The sequence below is a fragment of the Esox lucius genome, chromosome 10 (assembly GCF_011004845.1).
Source record: "Esox lucius isolate fEsoLuc1 chromosome 10, fEsoLuc1.pri, whole genome shotgun sequence".
Classification (NCBI taxonomy): domain Eukaryota; kingdom Metazoa; phylum Chordata; class Actinopteri; order Esociformes; family Esocidae; genus Esox; species Esox lucius.
Window position 1 is genome coordinate 13,113,124 of NC_047578.1, and position 21,548 is coordinate 13,134,671.

Below are 21,548 nucleotides of genomic sequence, written 5' to 3' on the forward strand. Positions count from 1 at the left end.
ATTGTCCTACACCATAAACGGATGATGAAGGCCAGGTCATTCCAAAATGACACTTATACTACCGTTCAAAAGTTTGGAGTCACTTAGAAATGTCTTCTTTTTTTTTTAAACAAATGTTTAGTCCATTAAAATAACATCAAATTGATCAGAAATACAGTGTAGACATTGTTTATGTCGTAAATGACCATTGAAGCTGGATGGAAAGAGGAGGTCCCGGTGCACAACTGAGGAAGAGGACAAATACATGAATGTCTAGTTTGAGAAACAGACACCTCACAGGTCCTCAACTGGCAGCTTCATTAAATAGTACCCACAAAACACCAGTCGCAGCGTCAACAGTGAAGAGGCGACTCTGGGATGCTGGCCTTCTAGGCAGAGTTCTTCCTCTGTCCAGTGTCTGTGTTCTTTTGCCCATCTTAATCTTTTCTTTTCATTGGCCAGTCTGAGATATCACTTTTTCTTTGTAACTCTGCCTAGAAGGCCTGCATCCCAGACTATTTAATGAAGCTGCCAGTTAAGGACCTGTGAGGCATCTGTTCATCAAATTAAACACTCTCATGTATCTTGCTCAGTTGTGCACTGGGACCTCCCACTCCTCTTTCTATTCATAACTGCAAAAGGGTTTTTCTAATGATCAATTAGCCTTTTAAAATGATTGACTTGGATTAGCAAACACAAGAGTAATTGTTTCTGATAATGGGCCTATGTACACCTATGTAGATATTCCATTGAAAATCAGCAATTTCCAGCTACAATACTGTATGTGAGGTTCTGTTCTGTTTTGTTTGGGCGTTTGTTCCTGAATGTAGCCTGTCCTTTTTGTTCTGATTGCTTTCTCCTGTTTTTACTTTGCCTTCATTGGCTCCCTATTTAGTCTGCCCAGTTCTGTTCAGCCTTTGTCGAGTCATTGCCAGCCTGCCTCCCTTGTTCTTGTGTTCCTGACATTTTTTTTTGCCTGTCCAAATTTGTTACTAAATCTGTCAATGTCTGTTAGCTCTGTGCTTGGCATCCTGTTCCTCAGATCGTTATACAATAATCATTTACAACATTAACAATGTTTACACTGCATTTCTTATCACTTAGATGTTACTCTAATGAACAAAAAATTTGCTTTTCTTTCAAAAACAAGGACATTTCTAAGTGACCCCAAAGACTGGAGATGCTAGATTATTTTGTTTTGTAAACATTTCTGATGCTTCTTCAAACTGCTGACAAAATTTCAGTTAACCCCGCTGGTATGCTTGGGGCATATTTGTGGCGTGCTTGGGATTTAGGTGAAAAACAATATTTAATGGGCAGCATGTATGTTGTACATTGTGGCAGTTTGATTTAGTTGCCTCCCACCATGGCCTCAACATGGATGTTTAGACGAAAAGGTTGGAAAGACAAATTGAGATGGTATTCAATAAAAATGTTCATGTTTTTGGAACAAGGTACTTTATTAAGGTTTCCATATAGTTTGATACTCTGGGGTTAGATACCTGTGAAATGCAGATTCTTGATTAATGCTTAATTGAGTCAGGTTTGTTGTATTTTGTGTTTCTTATGACAATTTTTCTTTTTCTTGTTTATCTTTGATTCTTGTGTTGGTTTAGGATCTGCTGGTTTAGGTGCTGGTTCAGGGTCTGCAGGTTCTGGACCTGCTGGTTTAGATTCTGCTGGTTTAGGCTCTGCTGGTTCTGGACCTACGAGTTCAGCCTCTGCTGGTTCAGGTGTTAGTTTAGGCTCTACTGGTTCAGGTGCTGGCTCAGGCTCTGTTGGTTCAGGCTCTGCTGGTTCAGGTGCAGGTTCAAGTTCTGCTGGATCAGATTCTGGCTCTGGTTCAGGCTCTGCTGGTTCAAGTTCTGGTTTAGGCTCTGCTGGTTCAAGCTCTGTTGATTCAGGCTCTGCTGGTTCAGAATCTGCTGGTTCAGGCACTCCTGGTTCAGGCTCTTCTGGTTCAGGTACTGGTTCAGGCTCTGTTGGTTCAGACACTCCTGGTTCAGTCTCTGCTGTTTCAGGTTCTGGCTCTGGTTCAGGTGCTGGTTCAGGCTCTGCTGGTTCAGATTCTGGCTCTGGTTCAGGCTCTGCTGGTTCAAGTTCTGGTTTAGGCTCTGCTGGTTCAAGCTCTGTTGATTCAGGCTCTGCTGGTTCAGGCTCTGCTGGTTCAGACTCTGCTGGTTCAGGCACTCCTGGTTCAGGCTCTGCTGGTTCAGGTACTGGTTCAGGCTCTGTTGGTTCAGACACTCCTGGTTCAGTCTCTGCTGTTTCAGGTTCTGGCTCTGGTTCAGGTGCTGGTTCAGGCTCTGCTGGTTCAGATTCTGCCTCTGGTTCAGGCTCTGCTGGTTCAAGTTCTGGTTTAGGCTCTGCTGGTTCAGGCACTCCTGGTTCAGGCTCTGCTGGTTCAGGTACTGGTTCAGGCTCTGTTGGTTCAGACACTCCTGGTTCAGGCTCCGCTGGTTCAGTCTCTGCTGTTTCAGGTTCTGGCTCTGGTTCAGGTGCTGGTTCAGGCTCTGCTGGTTCAGGTTCTGGTTCTTGTTCAGGCTCTGCTGGTTCAGGTGCTTGTTCAGGCTCTGTTGGTTCAGGTGGTGGTTCAGGCTCTGCTGGTTCAGACTCTGCTGGTTCAGGTGCTGGTTCAGGCTCTGTTGGTTCAGTCTCTGTTGGTTCAGGTGCTGGTTCAGGCTCTGTTGGTTCAGTCTCTGCTGGTTCAGGTACTGGTTCAAGCTCTGTTGGTTCAGTCTCTGCTGGTTCAGGTTCTGGCTCTGGTTCAGGCTCTGCTGATTCAGACTGTCCTGGTTCTGGCTGTGGTTCAGGTGTGGGTTCAAGCTCTGTTTGTCCAGGTTGTACTGGTTCAGGCTCTGCTGGATCAGGTTCTTGTCCAGGCTCTGCTGGTTCAGGCTCTATTTGTCCAGGTTCTACTGGTTCAGGCTCTGCTGGTTCAGGCTCTGCTGGTTCAGGTTCTGTGGGTTCTGGCTCTGCTGGTTCAGGTTCTTGTTTAGGCTCTGCTGGTTCAGGTGCGGGTTCAGGCTCTGTTGGTTCAGGTTCTACTGGTTCAGGCTCTACAGGTTCAGGCTCTGTTGGTTCAGACTCTGCTGGTTCTGTTGCTGGTTCAGGCTCTGCTGGTTCAGCTTCAGGTTCTGTCTTTGGTTCAGGCTCTGCTGGTTCAGGCTCTCCTGGTTCAGGCTCTGCTGGTTCAGGTTCTGGTTTTGACTCTGGTTCAGACTCTACTGGTTCAGTCTCTGCTGGTTCATGTTCTGGTTCTGGTTCTGGCTCTGGTTCAGGCTCTGTTGGTTCAGACTCTCCTGGTTCTGGTTCTGTTTCAGGTGCGAGTTCAGGCTCTGCTGGTTCAGGCTCTGCTGGTTCAGGTTCTTGTTCAGGCTCTACTGGTTCAGGCTCTGCTGGTTCAGGTGCGGGTTCAGGCTCTGTTGGTTCAAGTTCTACTGGTTCAGGCTCTACAGGTTCAGACTCTGTTGGTTCAGGCTCTGTTGGTTCTGGTGCTGGTTCAAGCTCTCCTGGTTCAGGCTCTGCTGGCTCAGGCTCTGTTGGTTCAGGTTCTCCTGGTTCAGGCTCTACAGGTTCAGGCTCTGTCGGTTCAGACTCTGCTGGTTCTGGTGCTGGTTCAGGCTCTGCTGGTTCTGGTTCTTGTTCAGGCTCTACTGGTTCAGGCTCTGCTGGTTCTGGTGCGGGTTCAGGCTCTGTTGGTTCAGGTTCTCCTGGTTCAGGCTCTACAGGTTCAGGCTCTGTCGGTTCAGACTCTGCTGGTTCTGGTGCTGGTTCAGGCTCTGCCGGTTCTGGTTCTTGTTCAGGCTCTACTGGTTCAGGCTCTGCTGGTTCTGGTGCGGGTTCAGGCTCTGTTGGTTCAGGTTCTCCTGGTTCAGGCTCTACAGGTTCAGGCTCTGTCGGTTCAGACTCTGCTGGTTCTGGTGCTGGTTCAGGCTCTGCCGGTTCTGGTTCTTGTTCAGGCTCTACTGGTTCAGGCTCTGCTGGTTCTGGTGCGGGTTCAGGCTCTGTTGGTTCAGGTTCTCCTGGTTCAGGCTCTACAGGTTCAGGCTCTGTCGGTTCAGACTCTGCTGGTTCTGGTGCTGGTTCAGGCTCTGCCGGTTCTGGTTCTTGTTCAGGCTCTACTGGTTCAGGCTCTGCTGGTTCTGGTGCGGGTTCAGGCTCTGTTGGTTCAGGTTCTCCTGGTTCAGGCTCTACAGGTTCAGGCTCTGTCGGTTCAGACTCTGCTGGTTCTGGCTCTGGTTCAGGTGCTGGTTCAGGCTCTGCTGGTTCTGGTTCTTGTTCAGGCTCTACTGGTTCAGGCTCTGCTGGTTCTGGTGCGGGTTCAAGCTCTCCTGGTTCAGGTCCCAGTTCAGGCTCTGCTGGTTCAGGCTCTGCTGGTTCATGTTCTGGTTCTGGTTCAGGCTCTACTGGTTCAGGCTCTGCTGGCTCAGGCTCTGTTGGTTCAGGTTCTCCTGGTTCAGGCTCTGCTGGTTCTGGTTCTTGTTCAGGCTCTACTGGTTCAGGCTCTGCTGGTTCTGGTGCAGGTTCAGGCTCTGTTGGTTCAGGTTCTACTGGTTCAGGCTCTACAGGTTCAGGCTCTGTTGGTTCAGACTCTGCTGGTTCTGGTGCTGGTTCAAGCTCTGCTGGTTCAGGTTCTGGTTTTGGCTCTGGTTCAGACTCTACTGGTTCAGGCTCTGCTCGTTCATGTTCTGGTTCTGGCTCTGGTTCAGGCTCTACTGGTTCAGGCTCTGTTGGTTCTGGTGCTGGTTCAGGCTGTGCCGGATCTGTCTCTGGTTCAGGCTCTGCTGGTTCAGGCTCTGCTGGTTCAGGTTCTTGTTCAGGCTCTACTGGTTCAGGCTCTGCTGGTTCAGGTGCGGGTTCAGGCTCTGTTGGTTCAGGCTCTACTGGTTCAGGCTCTACAGGTTCAGGCTCTGTCGGTTCAGACTCTGCTGGTTCTGTTGCTGGTTCAAGCTCTCCTGGTTCAGGTCCCGGTTCAGGCCCTGCTGGTTCAGGTTCTGGCTCTGGTTCAGGTGCTGGTTCTGGGTCAAGTGCTGGTTCAGGCTCTTGTTCAAGCTGTGCTGGTTCAGTCTCTGATGGGTGTTCAGGTGAAACATTCCATAGTTTCCCATTTACTTCAATGATGTTCTGAATGAGTTCAGGACTGGGGAAGTCCATGTTGATTATTCCTAAGCAGTTTTGTTGGTCAGAGTCTCTATGTAGTGTAACTATGAGCTCATTGAGACGATCATTAACCACTTTGGCCAGAGATTTAGGGGGTTTAAAGTCAGTGGAGTAGATGCTGGTCAGTGTGATTACACGAGCACAGTTCTCTTTAGCTTCTTTCAATCGTTGCTTAATTTTCTTCATTTTGTGTTCAATGTCCTTGAACTTTTCGTCACCATTGACAAAAGTGTTATGGTTAATGGTTCCAATATTGAAATGTGTTGTCTGCATGAAGACAATCTTTTTTCTTGCATTTCGCATGGAAGGGACATACGTCTTTGTCCATACTTTATCTTCATATTTTTCAGTCAGATTTTTTATGGATTGCCTAGCTTCCTTAGACTCCTTTTCTGGTAGTGTCACTCTCAAAATTAAAGTCTCACTTGAGTGTTTGTCCAAGAAATCCATCAGGATTTTCAAGATCTCATCGAACTTGTGTATTACAATTCTCCAATTCCCGACATAAAGGTAGTTTTTAGTCTTCCTAACCTTTATATCAAAATACCGCAATCCTGCTTTCAGCTGCTTCTCCAAGGTCCAAACCTGACGTTTTGAAAATGGCCAATCATACAAATTTAAGCTCTGATGTGTTCCAGGGATGGTAACAGCCGAAAGAAGTTTATCATCAGGAATAGACTCCATCCAATTTTCCTTATATGATTTTTCATCAAGATTTGGGTCATCATTAAAACCCGAGCCACAAACAGTTGTGAACATCCTGTAAAGGAAAATACATAAAAGATATTTCTATTATTCTGCATTCATGAGACTATACTGTAATACAGTATAATGTTTTATGATGTGTTTCCAAGAAGGTATCTTGTACTTACAAAAAGAGGAGACATAGGAACAGAGGGACTCCCAGGGTTGTATTTAAAGGAGCCAGTCTGTGAAAGAGAGTTCATATGGAAATACATGAATCTCATTTAATGTTCGACGATGTGTAGTGCCCGTGTGTAGAGCCTGTGGTCCCCCATAGACCAGGTTTCAGTCCCAAACTTCACCCTTAAACCTGTTTCCTTCCTCTTTGTACCCTCTCTTACAACCTGCCTGAATAATGCAAAAAAATATTCCCCAAACCTAACTTAAAATGTTTTTTTCTTACTAAACTTACTTAATCATAGAATGCACATAAAGATTGTATTAGCTATTTTATTAACTCAAACCATATCCCCATTTAAAAGCTACATAGCATGAATTGCCCAACTACAAAACAGAGAGTAAAATGAGTTTTATCTAAATATTTTTAGTAATCTTCAGTAAGATATTTACATAACTCTATATTTCCTAACCTGTAAAGTGATTGTAGCATCCTCTAATTTTCCAGAGAGGTTGACTTTGAAGCTGTTCGTGGAACCATCTCTTAGATTTGAGTGTAAGAATGTAAGACACTGCTATAAGGCTCATATGGTACATAAAAGATAAAAGAACTTTGCATAATTTACCTGCCCAAACTCAAACCCTTGCACACACACTACATCCCCATTGTTTTATGTCCGATAGCACAACCGCCATCTCCACTAATCTGTCTTATAACTTGAAAACACCTCAGTCCTTCACAGGCATCAATCTTACTCTGTTTCATCAGCCTGATCAGTCTCAGTCCTCTCCCGCCTCAGTTCTCATCAACCTTAGTTCTCCTCTGCCTCAGTTTTCATCAGTCTTTGTTGTCCCCTGCCTCAGTTCTCCTCTGCTTCAGTTTTCATCAGTCTTAGTTCTTCCCTGCCTCAGTTCTCATCAGCCACAGTCCTCCCCTGTCTCAGTTTATCAGCCTTAGTTTTCATCAGCCTCAGTTCTCATCAGCCACAGTCCTCCCCTGTCTCAGTTTATCAGCCTTAGTTTTCATCAGCCTCAGTTCTCATCAGCCACAGTCCTCCCCTGTCTCAGTTTATCAGCCTTAGTTTTCATCAGCCTCAGTTCTCATTAGCCTCAGTCCTCTTGCTGGTGTGCTTCTTGAGCAGGCTGGGGTTCAGGTCTATGAGGACCATCAAAGGGGATCTGTTCCCTTTCTGGACTCCTTCATTGAGACAGTCTGGTGCTATCCTCACAACAACAGTCACCTCGAAAATGATTTGCACCCTTGATTAAGAAGAGCACTCTCATTAAGAGCACTCTCATTAAGGTAGTGAACGAGATTGAGGGTGAGGCTCCAACATGTGAAATATATTGTGCTCTTTGAGATACTGTAAATTAAAAAGATGTACTTCTGGTTGAAAATAAATTAAAACCTCCTCCATTAACCTTTGGTTTGGATCTGCGTCTGCATGCTTCTATGGGTTTTTAATATCTCTTCATCTCCTTAGCTCACTATTCAGTGTATTTTATAAATGTACGTCAACTTCTAAATAAATGTTGTGTATTCTGTGCCAGGATAACCAACACAGCGCTGGTGATGAAGTAGGCATGCGACACAGTCATCTCCCAGGAGGAGCAGATGTTTTCACAAAGTGACCACCCCGATTGCTGCCAAGCTGGTTGACAGCTCGCTCTTCCCACAATTTGTCCTGTCATTACCTAAATCTGAGCTTGACTGTGCAGTAAAACTATGGCTTCTAGGAAACAAGGACATTTTGAAGTCTGAGCTGACCACTCTGTACCGCCACAATGAGTTTCACACTGGTAAGACGGCCCTGTCTCTGTTAAGATCCACCCATGAGAAGAACCTAGAGGAGGCTTTTGCTGAGTGTAATTTTGCTCAGTGTAAAATTACGTCTTACCAGTGTAATTTGCAGCTGAGACCATCACTCTGCTGAAAATTATCATAACAACACCTATGACGACATCCGAGTCAGAGAGAAACTTTTCCACCTTGAAGAGGGTAAAATCTTTCACTCGCAATACCATGGAACATTGGCCATGTTGTCCATCAAAAGCCAGCTGATTCAGCAGCTACATGACTTCATTCCCAAAGTAATCGAAAAGTTTGCCCACCGTGCCACCTTTTTCTTCAAGTGAGCCCTCAGCCTTGGTGAGTGAAAGAATATTTTATCATCCTGCCTTTGTAGTGCTGTTCCATGCATTGGTCATATTTTTGTGCTGGATCGATTGAAATAGATGTTGACGAGTGTCAGTGTGTCCATCCTTATCTATTAAGGTTGGATCTGTATCCCTAAAAAGTTGTCTTTCCGCTTCGTTGTTGCCTTCAGTGGTGTTGAGCTCATTGCTATTCACGTAGGGCCTTGTAGGCACATTGGTTCTGTGTTTGGTTGGATTCCTAATTTAGGTTTGTAAATGTGACAGTGGTAATTTTACGTGTGTATGTGAGAGAGAAGGAGAGCAATTACACAAGGTCTCCTTCTCTCTCACATAAGATTCTACTGAATGAAGGTGATTACATGAGGTTGCCACTTCCACCATTTGTTCCGTGTTTACATTTTAATTGTATTTTGAAGAGTTACTATGTAGTGCTGTTACATTTTTATTTCACACAAGTTTTATCCTTTGAATATAACAACATAGGAGGAGGATGATCTGATGTGATGCTGTGTCATAAGGAAGCTGGGTTAAAATGGAAAAGGTTACCTGCATAAAAGTATTGGGAACTATCCTAGAATTAACAGGAATTGTGGGGGGTGTTGGAGGAGGTCTCAAAGGAAATCATGCATAAGATAGCAAACACATAGCGGTACCTTGCATTTTCACCCGTAGGTGTCACTGTGGGATTTATGTTTGTCAATGCATGTTTTACACAATGGGATTGTTCTTCTATAATGAAAAGCTTTACATAAATTTTTTACTGACGAGTTTCTTAAAGTTCCTTTACATTTTTATTACAATTCTTCATTGATGAGAAACAACATCCTCAAAAACAACCAAGCACAGTTCCCCAAAACAATGTATACACTTTTTCTGTAAAAATGTTAACACAGTGTGCAAGTGGTGCTTTCCAAATTAAAAATGGAGTGGCCTAGCCAGTCTCCAGACCTGAACCCAATAGAACATCTTTGGAGGGAGCTGAAAGTCTGTATTGCCCAGCGACAGCCCCAAAACCTGAAGGATCTGGAGAAAGTCTGTATGGAGGAGTGGGCCAAAATCCCTGCTGCAGTGTGTGCAAACCTGGTCAAGAACTACAGGAAACGTATGATCTCTGTAATTGCAAACAAAGGTTTCTGTACCAAATATTAAGTTCTGCTTTTCTGATGTATCAAATACTTATGTCATGCAATAAAATACAAATTAATTATTTAAAAATCATACAATGTGATTACCTGGACTTTTGTTTTAGATTCTGTCACTCACAGTTGAAGAGTACCTATGATAGAAATTACAGACTTCTACATGCTTTGTAAGTGGGAAACACTGCAGATTTTGCAGGTTATCAAATACTTGTTCTCCCCACTGTAAATATATGTATTTTTTATATTGTTCGGTGATGTGATTATTTTTAATGGGACAAGAACCAGGTTGACTGATAATCATGTTTTATAATCTTATCAGATAATTTATGGCATGTAGATATTCTTGAATTTTCATGATGTTCCCCTTGTTTCTGAAGGGCTTCCGGTTTTGCTGGGTTCAGACTTTGCTGGTTCCCTGGTTTTCCCTGTTTAAGGCTCTGCTCAGTTGGACTCTTTGGGTTCTGCTGGTGCATGAGCTCCTACTCATTTTGCCTCTGCTGATTCAGATTCTTCAGGTTCAGGTTTTGCCTGTTCAGGCTCTGCTGGTTTTGTTTCTGGTTCTTCTACTTTCTAGGTTATAATGGCTCAGAACTTTAATTTGGGCTCTGGTTCAACTTGAGACTCTAGTGGTTTGGGCTCTTCATGTTCTGCTGGTTCAGGCTCTTTTAGTGCAGGCTCTTCAGATTCAGGCACTACCGAGCCTCTTCTGGTCCAGGTTCTACTGGTGTAGGCTCTGCTTCTGCAGGCTCTACAGATGCAGGCTCTTCTGGTCCAGGTTCTACTGGTGCAGGCTCTGCTTCTGCAGGCTCTACAGATGCAGGCTCTTCTGGTCCAGGTTCTACAGGTGCAGGCTCTTCAGTTGCAGGGTTGACAGATGCAGGCTCTTCTGGTCCAAGTTCTTCTGGTGCAGGCACTGCTTGTGCAGGCTCTTCAATGGCAGGCTCTTCAGGTCCAGGTTCTACTAGTGCAGGCTCTGCTTGTGCAGACTCTACTGGTGCAGGCTCTACAGATGCAGGCTCTTCTGGTCCAGGTCCTACTGGTGCAGGCTCTGCTTTTGCAAGCTCTACTGGTGCAGGCTCTTCAGATACAGGGTCTATTGGTGTAGGCTCTACAGGTGCAGGCTCTTCTGGTCCAGGCTCTACTGGTTGTTTAGATGAATCACTGAGTGTTTCCCCATTGATCTCAATGATGTTCTGGATGATGTCTGGACTGGGGAAATCCATACTAATTACTCCTAAGCAGTCTGGCTTGTCAGGGCCTGTCTTTAGTGTAACTATGAGCATATTCAGTTGATCATTTACTAATCTGGCCACAGATTTAGGGCCTATAAATATTGCTGTGGCTATAGAATCAGTCAGTACAATAGCATGAGCACAATTTTCTTTTGCTTCAGTAAGATGTTTTGTAATTATTTGTATTTTGTCTTCAAGATCTTTGAAAGTGTTGTCACCAATAAAAAAAGTATCATGGTTAAGGGTTCCAAAGTTGAAATTAGTACTCTGCACAAAGATGATCTTCCCTCTTGCTTCATGCATTTTGGGAACAAGTGTCTTTGTCCAAACTTTAGCTTGAGAATTTTCAGTCATTTTTTGGATCAATTTTCCAGCTTTCTTCATGTTCATTCCTTGCAGTGTTACTTTTAAAAGCACAGTCTCACTTGAATGTTTGTCCAAGAACTCCCACAAAATGTTCAAGACCTCATGGAACTTTATATGTTTTATATGTCCATCCATGACATCAAGTATGTTGTGGAATATACTGGCCTCTACACGAATATTGAAGTACCGCAGTCCTGCATTTAGCTGGTTCTCCAAGGTCCAAGCCTGACATTGTATAAGTGGTCCACCATATAGTGTTAAGCTCTCATGGGTTCCAGGGATAGTAACAGCGGAAAGGAGTTTGTCATCGGGTATGGATTGCATCCACTTTTCCTTAAAAGAGTTTTCATTAAGCTTTGAGTCATCAGAAAAACCTGTACCTGAGCCACAAGCAGTTGTGAACATCCTGAAAAGGAAAATAAATAAAATAATATGCCTAATTACCATTCTACATGTATTAAATGGCCATGAAATATACATTTCTGAATAATTAAAATTCTGTATGGCAAATAAGTCTAATGCAAGCAGATAATTCTTACTTACAAAGAGAGAAGACAACGGCACAGAATGAAACCCATGGTTGTATTCCGAATGAAGCTAGTATCCAACTTTCTGTTGGATAACTATGACTGCTTTAGGAGTTATCCGACTCTGCTCAGTGATACATAAAAGATAGTAATAGGAATTTGCATTTTACACTGTCCCTTTTCTGCCATAAGTCATGCACCCTTCCATTCACAACCAACGTATACAGTTCCTAATACTGTATCTCATTAGGACAAAACACATCTGAAAATATGTCAATGTGTCCATACTATTTCTGTTTTTATGATAAATGGGAGCCGTTCATTAATGTTAATGTTTTCATTTTTCACAACCGTCACTTGAAATGAAAGAAAGTATTCATTGCAATGTTGGATTTTAAGGTTATATAACATTTCAGATCATTGCTAAATGTCTTGAGATTGAATTGGTTTTAAGTGGACTCATTCAAGTGGAAAGATTACATGCTCATGTGTTAAAGTCTTAATTTCCATCAGCAATAAAATCTTTAGCGTATGGGAATTTCAAAATAGCATTTGGGCATAGCAGTTTTGAAAAAAATAACTTAATGTTTTTATACATTTTTATTTATTTCAATATTTTTGGGTAAATTTTTCCATTATTTAAGAAGCATCTCACAATAGCATAACTACTTAAAGTACTTATTACTAATGTTAACAATGCGACATATTTGTGTCATAAAACCACACAGCGCAATTTTTTTCTAACCAAATTCTAATATAATATGTTACTAATTGAAAACCATTAAAAAGAATGCTGTTCAAATGTTAATGTACTTCTTCAATTAACTGGAATTCAATTTAGCTATAGCTAAATGAATTACTTTAATATCAGTTAAATGAAACGAAACATTTGTTATAGTTCTTGTCTTATGTTCTTTTACAAGGTGCCAAAGTCAAGGGACTGCTTTTAACACCGTAATTCAATAATGAAAAAAACTGTAATGAAACCTTCCTATAAATGCTAGTCGAAACTTGGGCTCTGTCTTTAATTGGTTTAACGCGGCCAGCGATTACCTAAGACGCGACCCACATGACTAGGGATAAGCCTTTCCTGAGTTCCTCAGCGAATACAATTAATTTGCTAGAGCTTCTATTGATTGTGGACTACATGGTGGTGTATCGGCATGAGTACTAAGTTTCCTTGTTTGTTCCGAGTAGCACATGAAAGGGACTAAATTACTTGTTGATCAGTTTCAACTCTTATTAAAGTACTTTTGGTTCAACTTGTCTGATTAGTTATGTTCTGTTGTACCAAATTACTTTAAACAAATCAAGTAGCCGCCTCTAATTTGCACCCGTTTCAACTGCATTGTCCGAGAGACTCAAAATCGCTATGCATTGTTATTGACGAACTGATCGACAAATGATGAGTAGGATATTTTATGAAAGGTGATTTGTAGGTCTGGCAGCTGCGGGTCTTTCTGGCTCTCGAACACTGTACTGATTTGCCCACTTTTGATTGAAGAAACAGTAACAAATTAAACAGACGACCCTTTGCTGGTGGGCATTTACGATGAAAAACGTTTGAGATTATGCATGTACTCCAATATTAGCAGCCACAATAGTACGATACATCAACCCAGCAAGTGAGTATAGCGAATCCTCTTCTTCAACATGTCTATGACGACCCTTCCATTGGTTTTTATTAACTTGGGCGGCGAAATGCTTTATATTCTCGACCAACGTCTTCGAGCTCAGAAGACCGCTGAAGATAATACACAGAAAGGTAATTTGTTGCTAGTCTTGAATTGCTAACTAGTTAGCTGCCAACCCAATGACTTTAGCCAGTAAATAATCCCACTTATTTAGCCTAGTTACGTACTCAGGCACGAGTCACGTTGTCTTTGTATTTCATTATTGACAAAATGTATTGTCTCTCGACATCACTTTATTGCAGGTATATGGTCAGAAGATGACAGGAAAAGAGGTATACTAATCCTGGCCAGTCATAACGGTCCCTATGTAGTTTTTTCTGTCGCGGACTATATCCTAGTAGTAAATTTAACTCAGAGGTTGGTAGAGGACTCTACTGTGTTTAGGTACCGTTATTGCGGCTGTTCCATCACAGGAAGTATCATTGAAGAGATCTCCATATTAAAGTACTACATATCAGAATAAACAATTAGCTTATCTTTCCTGATTACCAGGTTGAAGTTGTGATCAGTTATCAGCACCATAAAGAATAAGGCAGGAAAAATTCCCCTGTTGACATTAAAGTGACAGATGCCAAATGGGATGGTCTGTGTTTTCTCCCAGTTAAAGGGATAGACCACACCCAGTAATCATGAAACCCCAATCAGTTTGGTAAGAGCCAGTGTACTATTTGTGGGTAAAGTACATTTGTGCTGTGTATGTAGATCTCTTCACATTGTTTTCCTAACACCCATAATCAGATTATTCACTAAATAAGGACACTGTTTTACAACTATTTACCACTTCACATGTTGGTGTAGACTTTAGTGTTAATGTTTTTACATACATTTTCCAGCTAGCTTGCTACCTATCCCTTAGCATGAGAAACCTAGCCTGTCCAGAGAGAACATTGGGAGTTTTCAGTTTTAAGCTCCAGTAACTTTCTACAGCTTTTTCTCATGTTGCTTGCAAACATATTATGTTTTACTTAGCATTGTCAATCATAGGAATTTGTTGTTTGTGGTGGAATACCCTCTTAAGTCCTCTACCCATCTCTGTCTTGTGACAGCACTGCAAATTATACATTCTAAGTTCAGCAATATCTTTTTTTTTATTATCACAATGATGTTGGATAGCCTATGTATTGAAATGTAATAAACAATTGCTGTGTCACATTTGAGATTCCTTTCCCTACCTCCATAATCTCACTGACACTCAGTTACTCGAAATGCCATCATAAACACAATTAACTTGTTTTCTGTCTTTCATAAATAAACTGTGTTTCTGTCTGTTCAATCATATCTATAGTTATGAATGACATCATTGCCACCATGTTCAACAAGGCCTTTATGGAGGAACTGCTCAAGCCCCAGGACGTCTACAGTCATAGAGCTTTGAGAACAGTGCTAACCAGGCTAGCCCATGCCTCCATCATGAGGCTCAACCAAGCCAGCATGGATAGAGTATGCAATATACTGTAGACTAGAGGCCTTATCCCAGCGTTTCACAAACTATGTCCTATGCATTCTTGCAGACCCAGATTTAGCCTTTTTTATTTTTTAGTCTAGGACTAGGCTTAATCTTTGTGAAACTGGCCACTAGGATTACACATTTCAGTGTTTTGTTCTCTCTAGCACAATATACATCTAATTCAAACAAATAAAGCTTAAAAAGGAATTTCAATCATTCAATCATTTAACATGCTGACCTTTTGGTTTTTCTTCTGTTTCCTGTGTAGCTCTATGAATTGATGGTGATGGCTTTCAAATATCAACTCTTGCTCTGTCCACGCCCAAGAGACCTGCTGCTCATCTCATACAACCACATAGATGCCATCCGGGAGTTTGTAAGAAACACCCCTAGTGTACTCAACCAAGTGGATGAGACGCACCGGAAGATCATTGAGGTATGGGCCCCCGGCACTAGCATGCAATTTTACTTTATAGTGCATTGCTTCTGAAAAGGGCCTATTGGGCTACCTACAGAATGCAGGGGATGAAGTGCCAAATGGGACACATTGTTTCAGATGACATGAATGCTTTCCCCAAACCGATGGCCTACATCTGCTACAATCTGATGTATGCTTTTTGTACTTTCCCTGTTAAAGGTGTACACACCCTTGTCTGATGGGGAACTTCAACTCCTCCGACAAACACTGCTCATATTCCTTCAAGACATGCATGTTAGGGTAAGTTGTTGTGGTCAAGCAATCTAACCTGGTTGTATTTCTTCAGCAGGGACAATATTTTCGGACAGAATTTCCGTGATTCTTCTTCATTGTACATTTTAGCAACCACTAAACTTCAATTTAGTATATTTTCATCTATTATTGAACTTGAAAGGAAACAATTTTGTCTTCTAAAATAAAGTATAAAAAGTTTTATAAAAGATACATTTTCATTTCCCCCCGCAAAGAACAGTTTGCCGCACACTTTGAACACCACTGAGCTAAATGAATGGACTTATGAATAACTCTGTCTATCAGGTGTCCTTTTTCCTCAAAGATAAAGTGCAGAATCCTAATGGACGCTTTGTCCTCTCGACCACGGGCCCTGTGCCCCATGGTACAGAAGTTCCAGGATTAATCAGGTAATCTACTTGGCAGTATCACAACTGAGGACGTGTTAACATGTAAAATTGACTGCTAGTTAGCAAATCAGTGCTATCAGGCTGGCATTGCCTTCATGACTGCTGAGAGTAGGTCATATAGCAATTCATTGTAAAGGCAAAGGGGACTGATATTGTCTGTCATGAAATGCATCCCCCAGTTAGAATAGTTTTGCTGGTCTGTAATATCCTGTTGCTCACTGTTACATTTATTATTGTTGCATTATAAAATATCGGGTTTTTTGTTGCGAGCGAGAGTTGGGCCTATTTCTTCCTAAGAAAATGATGTAACCAATTAATTGGTTACATCACAGGGTGTTTAGTAGGAGTGGGAGGGAGATCAAGAGATTGGAGTTTCCCACAGAAGGCAATTACACCAGCTCCATCCGAGTGGGCTCCTTCGAGCTGTTTGGAGACAGAGTTATTCGATTTGGGACAAATATGTAAGTAGGAAGCCATCCAGAAGGCTCATTCATTTTAATGTCTCCAAAAGCCTTGGAATTAAGTCAGACTTCTGGATTGGCTGTATGGTTTAAAACCAATGTGTGTCTTGAATTCAACAGGTACAGTGCGACCCCGCCAGAAGAAACCCATACATCCAAGAACTATTCTCAAAAGGTAGATGTCTGAACACACTTAGGGTTAGGGTTAGACCCTAACCCTAACCCTAACCCTAACACATTTACATTTAAGTCATTTAGCAGACTCTTATCAAACGCAACTTGAAGTAGTTGGTTCCACATTATATAACGAAACACGGTACAATTTGTTGATATACATTCCTGCTATAATTCTCATTTATCCACAGACAAACTCCGAACCCAATCCACTAGCCAAAGAGGAACTGAACCTGCTGGCTCGATTGATGGGTAGAATGGAAATTCTAAACCAAAACAATGACTCTGAAATAGGTTTCCGGGTCAGCCTCTTCAGCACAGAACAAGAGGAGAAGGACATGTGGGTTTGACTTCTGTTTTTTAAGAGGGACTGATAAACATTTGCAGTACCTTGATCATCAATAATTTGGTTTGATTAGAGCAAACAATTGGTATGTAAAGGTATAATATTTGTCTTCTCCAGTGTAGCATCAGGCAGGAGTGGAGATCCATCATTCGAAGTGATTAATATTCAAGCAACACAGGTCTGGTGGTCTACAGTGATTTCCTTTACTTAGCACGTGAGCTAATTGAGTGTGGAAAGCACATTGTAATCTTCAACTCTCCCAAAACTGTCGGAGTTGCTGATGAAAGTTGTTGGATAGAATTAGACATAACGGAATTGGGGAGAAAAGGGGGTGAAAAGAAACAATGTTTCATTTGCATGTATTTCTGTTTAGCCTGTGTGTAATGAATCCACCCACACACTCTGTCATCACCATAGTCATTATATTTTTAGAAAAGAAATTCCGCTTTTCAAGGAGGCCTAAAACTCTGTCTTGATTTTATTATTGCACTTTAATGGTCCTTTGTACCGTACTTCATTTTTTTGTTTGCCTAATTTTAATGTTACATGCCCTTGAATGCCCTGAACTTTATCCACTAAATTAAATGTTTAGTTTATTGTCATTAAGTGATAAATGACAGATTTTCTATTACTCTCAGGACACACAGGTGAATAAAGAACTGGCTAGGATTGCTGGAGAGTTTACAAAGGAAGTTGAAGAGCCAGAACCACCAGATGGACCAAGCAACAAGGGAGAGGACCTGTTGACCATGATGGATGAACTTGTTTAACTGTCATGATATTTGGATGGCAGGGTGGAGCTGTAGCTACAATTCTGTTTCCTGTGGTTAATGCCCATTTCAACAGATGTTCTTCATTTGATGCTTATACCTGCAACATACAATACCTCTGATTGATTGTTGGTCAAAACAGGTTTGATCATGTACTACTGTTATTCATTTGGAGGTATTCTGGTATCTGATTTATATCCTACTATTACAGTAGACTGGTAGACTACATAACCAAAAGTATGATTGAAAAATAAATAAAACCAATTAAAATGTAGATAACAGTTGTTATGCTGTACATATATTTCATATTTGTAAAGATGATGATTCTGTCATGAAAACACATTTAACCATTTAATTGTTTCTTAGTAAGCACTGACACGTCGCAAGTGTGATATTATGAATGTATTTGTAAAGAAAGATTGTGTGAATAAGATAGTTACAAGAATGCTACCAATCATTGAATGTAGCAATTGGTTTTCAATAAATAAACGTACAATTGCTTTGTAAGTATGAAGAGATCCTTTTGTACACAGCAGGGGGAGTCGTAACAACATTTCAGTTGCTGGTGATTGACCCAACCCGCTATGAAACGTCATCAAAGTGCTCCAGCAATTTGATTTGCTTTCACTATCGGAGTGTGTTGTCAAGTTCTTGCCTAAGTACAGTTAGTTTATTCTTATTGAAGTAAAATAACAACAAAAAATCGTACATTTTTGTAAGCTTTAGCAAGCTTTGTGTAACGTTCGTGAAAAATGCGGATGTTATTTGTTGATATTTGCGACGCGAGACGGTTCACTAGCAAAAGTCTACCCAGACTACAGTAACCCCTGTGAGTTGTTTAGTACGTAATCTGTTGAAATCCATAATTTGCTACAGAGGTTCTCTGAGTTTGCATAATGTCCTTTGTTTTTTGCGAACCGCAGAATACTAAAAAAAAATCTACACGTACGCCTACGCCAAAAATCAGGACCGTTTCGTGGACAGATTAAGCCTAGTCCTGGCCAACCGGCCCCTACAGTACATGTAACTTAATGTATGTAGCTAGTTAAACCAAATCCAATGCATGCTAATATAGACGAAACTGACAATTTACAAGGCCTTCTCTTTAAAAACAGAATATGTGTTGATACATAGACATTGTAAGGTTGTTTAGCCAACTTGTATTGGCTTTCTTTTTTTGTTTTTGTTTACAGCGGTTTACCGCAGTGATGAGAGTTAAGTGCCTTGCTCTCAAGTGCAACAACATAGTGTTTTCACCTTGTTGACTTGGAATTCTAATCAACAACCCTTCGCTTACTGGCCAAACACACTAACCACTAGGCTGTCGCCATCTTTTGATAAGTGATGATTACTACTTGTGCCATTTAAAAATGTCCTCTGACACTGACCATCTGTTCCAATCCGCAGAAAGTTTCCTGTCCTTTCGTAGTTATCAGTGTCTGTACCCTCCTTAGTATAAATAATGGACGTGACCCACTCCATCCGTGAGCGCACAATAGCAGAGAACAGCCTGGTAATCCTTCTCCAGGGTCTGCAGGGGGAGGTGACCACAGTCGACCTGAGGGATGAGAGCACAGCGCGGGGACGAGTGGTCAACGTAGACGCCTTCATGAATGTCCGTCTGGAGGAGGTGATTGTCTTGATTAATTGTGTAGAGAAAGCATATATTTAAAAGCAATTCAAAATACACGTATTTTACACGATCCCTAATGGTGACTTGACCACAGGTTATGTACCGGGATCGTCGTGGCGGACTCCGTCAGCTGGCGGATCTGTTTATCACGGGCCGGAACGTGCGATACGTCCACATCCCTGATCACGTGGACATCATGAAAACCATAGAAGCACAGCTGGCCAGGATACATCGTGTACGCAACTTTGCCAGTGAGAAAGGAGGCAGGAAGGAGTATCTGAAGAAAAAAAACTGAGCTTGAAGGGTGGCTGACTTATCCTCTAGCTATCAGTTGAGCCTGGGGTGAGTTAGAAGGAACTGAAATAGACAAGATAATAAATGAACTTGGAGAGTGGACATTGTATTGGCCCCAAGGATACAACTGACCAGGATACCTTTGCTTTTGAACTACCCTAAAGGAGGGTGGATGGAGTATTATTTTTCTTTAAATGGAGTATTTAAAGAAAAATAACTGACCTTGACGTTTCTTTGAATATTAACTTGCATCTTGTCCAGTCTGCCTCATGCTACTGAAACCACTGAAGTTTAAGAATGTCAATACCTTACTTAAATACTGTAAATAAATCCTTTTAGTGTGATACGCAGCTTTGTCAATCTCTCTAAGGCCTTGTTTAAATACTTTGTAGAAAACCACGTTATTTTTTAGATTTTATTTTCTTTGAATAGTCTATGCTGTATGGTCCTGGTGCTGTCTGGTCAGTTGTCAGTGTGTTATAATTAGCCTGTTGTTGGTTAGATGTGTTTGTGTGGTTTTTGTCTTGGGCCAAATTGCTTTTCAAGTCCATCAATCAAATTTATTTTATAAAGTCCTTTTTACATCAGCAGTTGTGACAAAGGCCTTTTACAAAACACCCAGCCTTTTGATATACTTTATAAGCACAGTGTGTTTTATTGACATGCATGTCCTGTATTTTAAGCTTATCTGTATTATTATGTTGTAATTCAAAGGCTGCAGCTGAAGTCTACAGCTGGTGTCAGCAACATGGGGGCTGTGGGAGAAACCCATGGTGGAATCTATTTGCCTGCCTCTGACCTAAAGGTCAACTGTTGTACCTGACCTTTAGAATCCTTGCTTTCACCTAGAATTGTAAACTGAAGGAATGTATTCTGATGCAGTACTCTACAGCAAGGGTGTGGTTGTGTGGGGGCACTGGTCATGAACATGTTCTTTGGATAGAGTAGTCCACTATAAAGGGAATCGGGTGCCTTTTGGGACACAGTATATTGCCCGCCTCCTTTGCTTAGCATAGACCACAACAACTCAGTCCAAGTGACCCGCTTGTAAATTCACAACTGGATTGGTCTATCTCCATGCCCGCTCCATAGGCCAGGCGGGGAAAATTACTCATATTCTGTGGATCCTAAATAGTCCTCTATCCCCTGTAGCGGAGTGGTTTTGACTAGAACCCTATGGGGCTCTACTGATTGGAATAGGGCACCATTGGGGAATAGCCAGGATTTATAGTCTGGTGGTGGAGGGCAAAACAAACAGGCTGGTTTCCATGGCTTCGCTCTCCATCTCACAAACAGAGCCTGCTTGTGCAAGCCCTCTGTTCCCTTCCTGACTGTGGTTAGTGGATTGGCGGCCATGGAACAAGGATCTACCATCTCAGGGCCAGTGGCATTGAGCAGACTGAGCAGCAAGAGAAAGAAAGTTAGTGTTTCTCCTGGAAATGATTGTTGTAGAGGTTCCAGTGGTGATAGAGGAGAATATGTGAATTTGGGAGAATTTTAGGAATGTCTGAAGGGGTATGTTATTCCTTAGCGGTGTCAAGAAGAGGACAGGCCTGACACAACACGGGTGGAGGCAGCTATGAAAGAACATGGTCCGAGCATGTCCAGTGTAATACAAAGACAAACGCTGGTTCAGTACAGCTGGGGTGAATGTGTCCCTCACGAATGTGGTATAAAAGGAATAATAACTCAGGAATTTCCCTATGTAGTTCTATTATTCTTAGTCAAGGACCTGGGGTGTGATTTTGGTTTTGAGTTGTCTTTTTTAAAAACAAATGTTTTCTCTGAAACCAACCTTGAAAAACCTCTCAGTTGACAACAACCACATAATAACAGCTTTTGAAAGCCATGAGACAGACTGCCACATCAACACTGTTTATCTCTGAATAGCTCTCTACGGGGATATTTAAAAGACAATATTTGAACAGTTTTTAAAGATGCTTGGAATAACAATAAACCCTGTTTGTCTACCCCACTGATCTCAAATATTTGGTGTATGTGCCTATGGTTTAAATAACGCTATAACCGCAGAACTAACTTCTGTGATTTACACAACTGGCATTTCTATTTTCCCCACTCAGGCCGCACCTGCTACTGGCTTGCTTGGGTGTGAAACTGTTTCTTTAAACGTTGCCAGGCACATATTGTTAAACTCTATTCCCCGAAGAGTGGTCTGTGTTCCC

At 41.9% G+C, this 21,548-nt stretch overlaps 2 protein-coding genes across 8 annotated transcripts; both read left to right on the forward strand.

Annotated features, from left to right (window-relative positions):
- The first annotated feature begins 12,483 nt into the window (after positions 1–12,483).
- Positions 12,484–17,940, forward strand: oscp1a (organic solute carrier partner 1a). Of its 4 annotated transcripts, none has more exons than XM_010873523.4 (11): positions 12,484–13,192; positions 13,364–13,393; positions 14,407–14,561; positions 14,837–15,004; positions 15,206–15,286; positions 15,584–15,687; positions 16,020–16,148; positions 16,269–16,323; positions 16,514–16,662; positions 16,786–16,846; positions 17,307–17,940. In XM_010873523.4, exons 1-11 carry the CDS (start codon positions 13,081–13,083, stop codon positions 17,436–17,438), a joined length of 1,176 nt encoding a protein of 391 aa, XP_010871825.1. In that variant the 5' UTR covers positions 12,484–13,080; the 3' UTR covers positions 17,439–17,940. The 4 variants fall into 4 exon arrangements, with proteins under 4 accessions (XP_010871825.1, XP_010871827.1, XP_010871826.1 ...); XM_010873525.4 differs by lacking the exon at positions 14,407–14,561 and having other exon boundaries at positions 12,484–13,052; positions 13,165–13,192; XM_010873524.4 differs by lacking the exon at positions 13,364–13,393.
- A 98-nt stretch (positions 17,941–18,038) lies between these two features.
- Positions 18,039–21,335, forward strand: lsm10 (LSM10, U7 small nuclear RNA associated). 4 transcript variants are annotated; one of them, XM_010873522.5, is made up of 3 exons: positions 18,039–18,097; positions 18,846–19,068; positions 19,166–21,335. In XM_010873522.5, the coding sequence occupies exons 2-3, from the start codon at positions 18,901–18,903 to the stop codon at positions 19,364–19,366; spliced, it is 369 nt and encodes a 122-aa protein (XP_010871824.1). In that variant the 5' UTR covers positions 18,039–18,097; positions 18,846–18,900; the 3' UTR covers positions 19,367–21,335. The 4 variants fall into 4 exon arrangements, with proteins under 4 accessions (XP_010871824.1, XP_019905821.1, XP_010871823.1 ...); XM_020050262.2 differs by having other exon boundaries at positions 18,051–18,471; XM_010873521.4 differs by having other exon boundaries at positions 18,051–18,279.
- The last annotated feature ends 213 nt before the right edge of the window (positions 21,336–21,548 follow it).

What these genes read in the sequence shown, in the direction of transcription:
- oscp1a (XM_010873523.4), top strand. Translation starts at nt 13,081, where the DNA reads ATGTCTATGACGACCCTTCCATTGGTTTTTATTAACTTGGGCGGCGAA. An exon ending in CGCACCGGAAGATCATTGAG is followed by an intron (nt 15,005 to 15,205) that starts GTATGGGCCCCC and finishes TCCCTGTTAAAG; the next exon opens with GTGTACACACCCTTGTCTGA. An exon ending in GAACAAGAGGAGAAGGACAT is followed by an intron (nt 16,663 to 16,785) that starts GTGGGTTTGACT and finishes TGTCTTCTCCAG; the next exon opens with TGTAGCATCAGGCAGGAGTG.
- lsm10 (XM_010873522.5), top strand. Translation starts at nt 18,901, where the DNA reads ATGGACGTGACCCACTCCATCCGTGAGCGCACAATAGCAGAGAACAGC. An exon ending in TGAATGTCCGTCTGGAGGAG is followed by an intron (nt 19,069 to 19,165) that starts GTGATTGTCTTG and finishes ACTTGACCACAG; the next exon opens with GTTATGTACCGGGATCGTCG.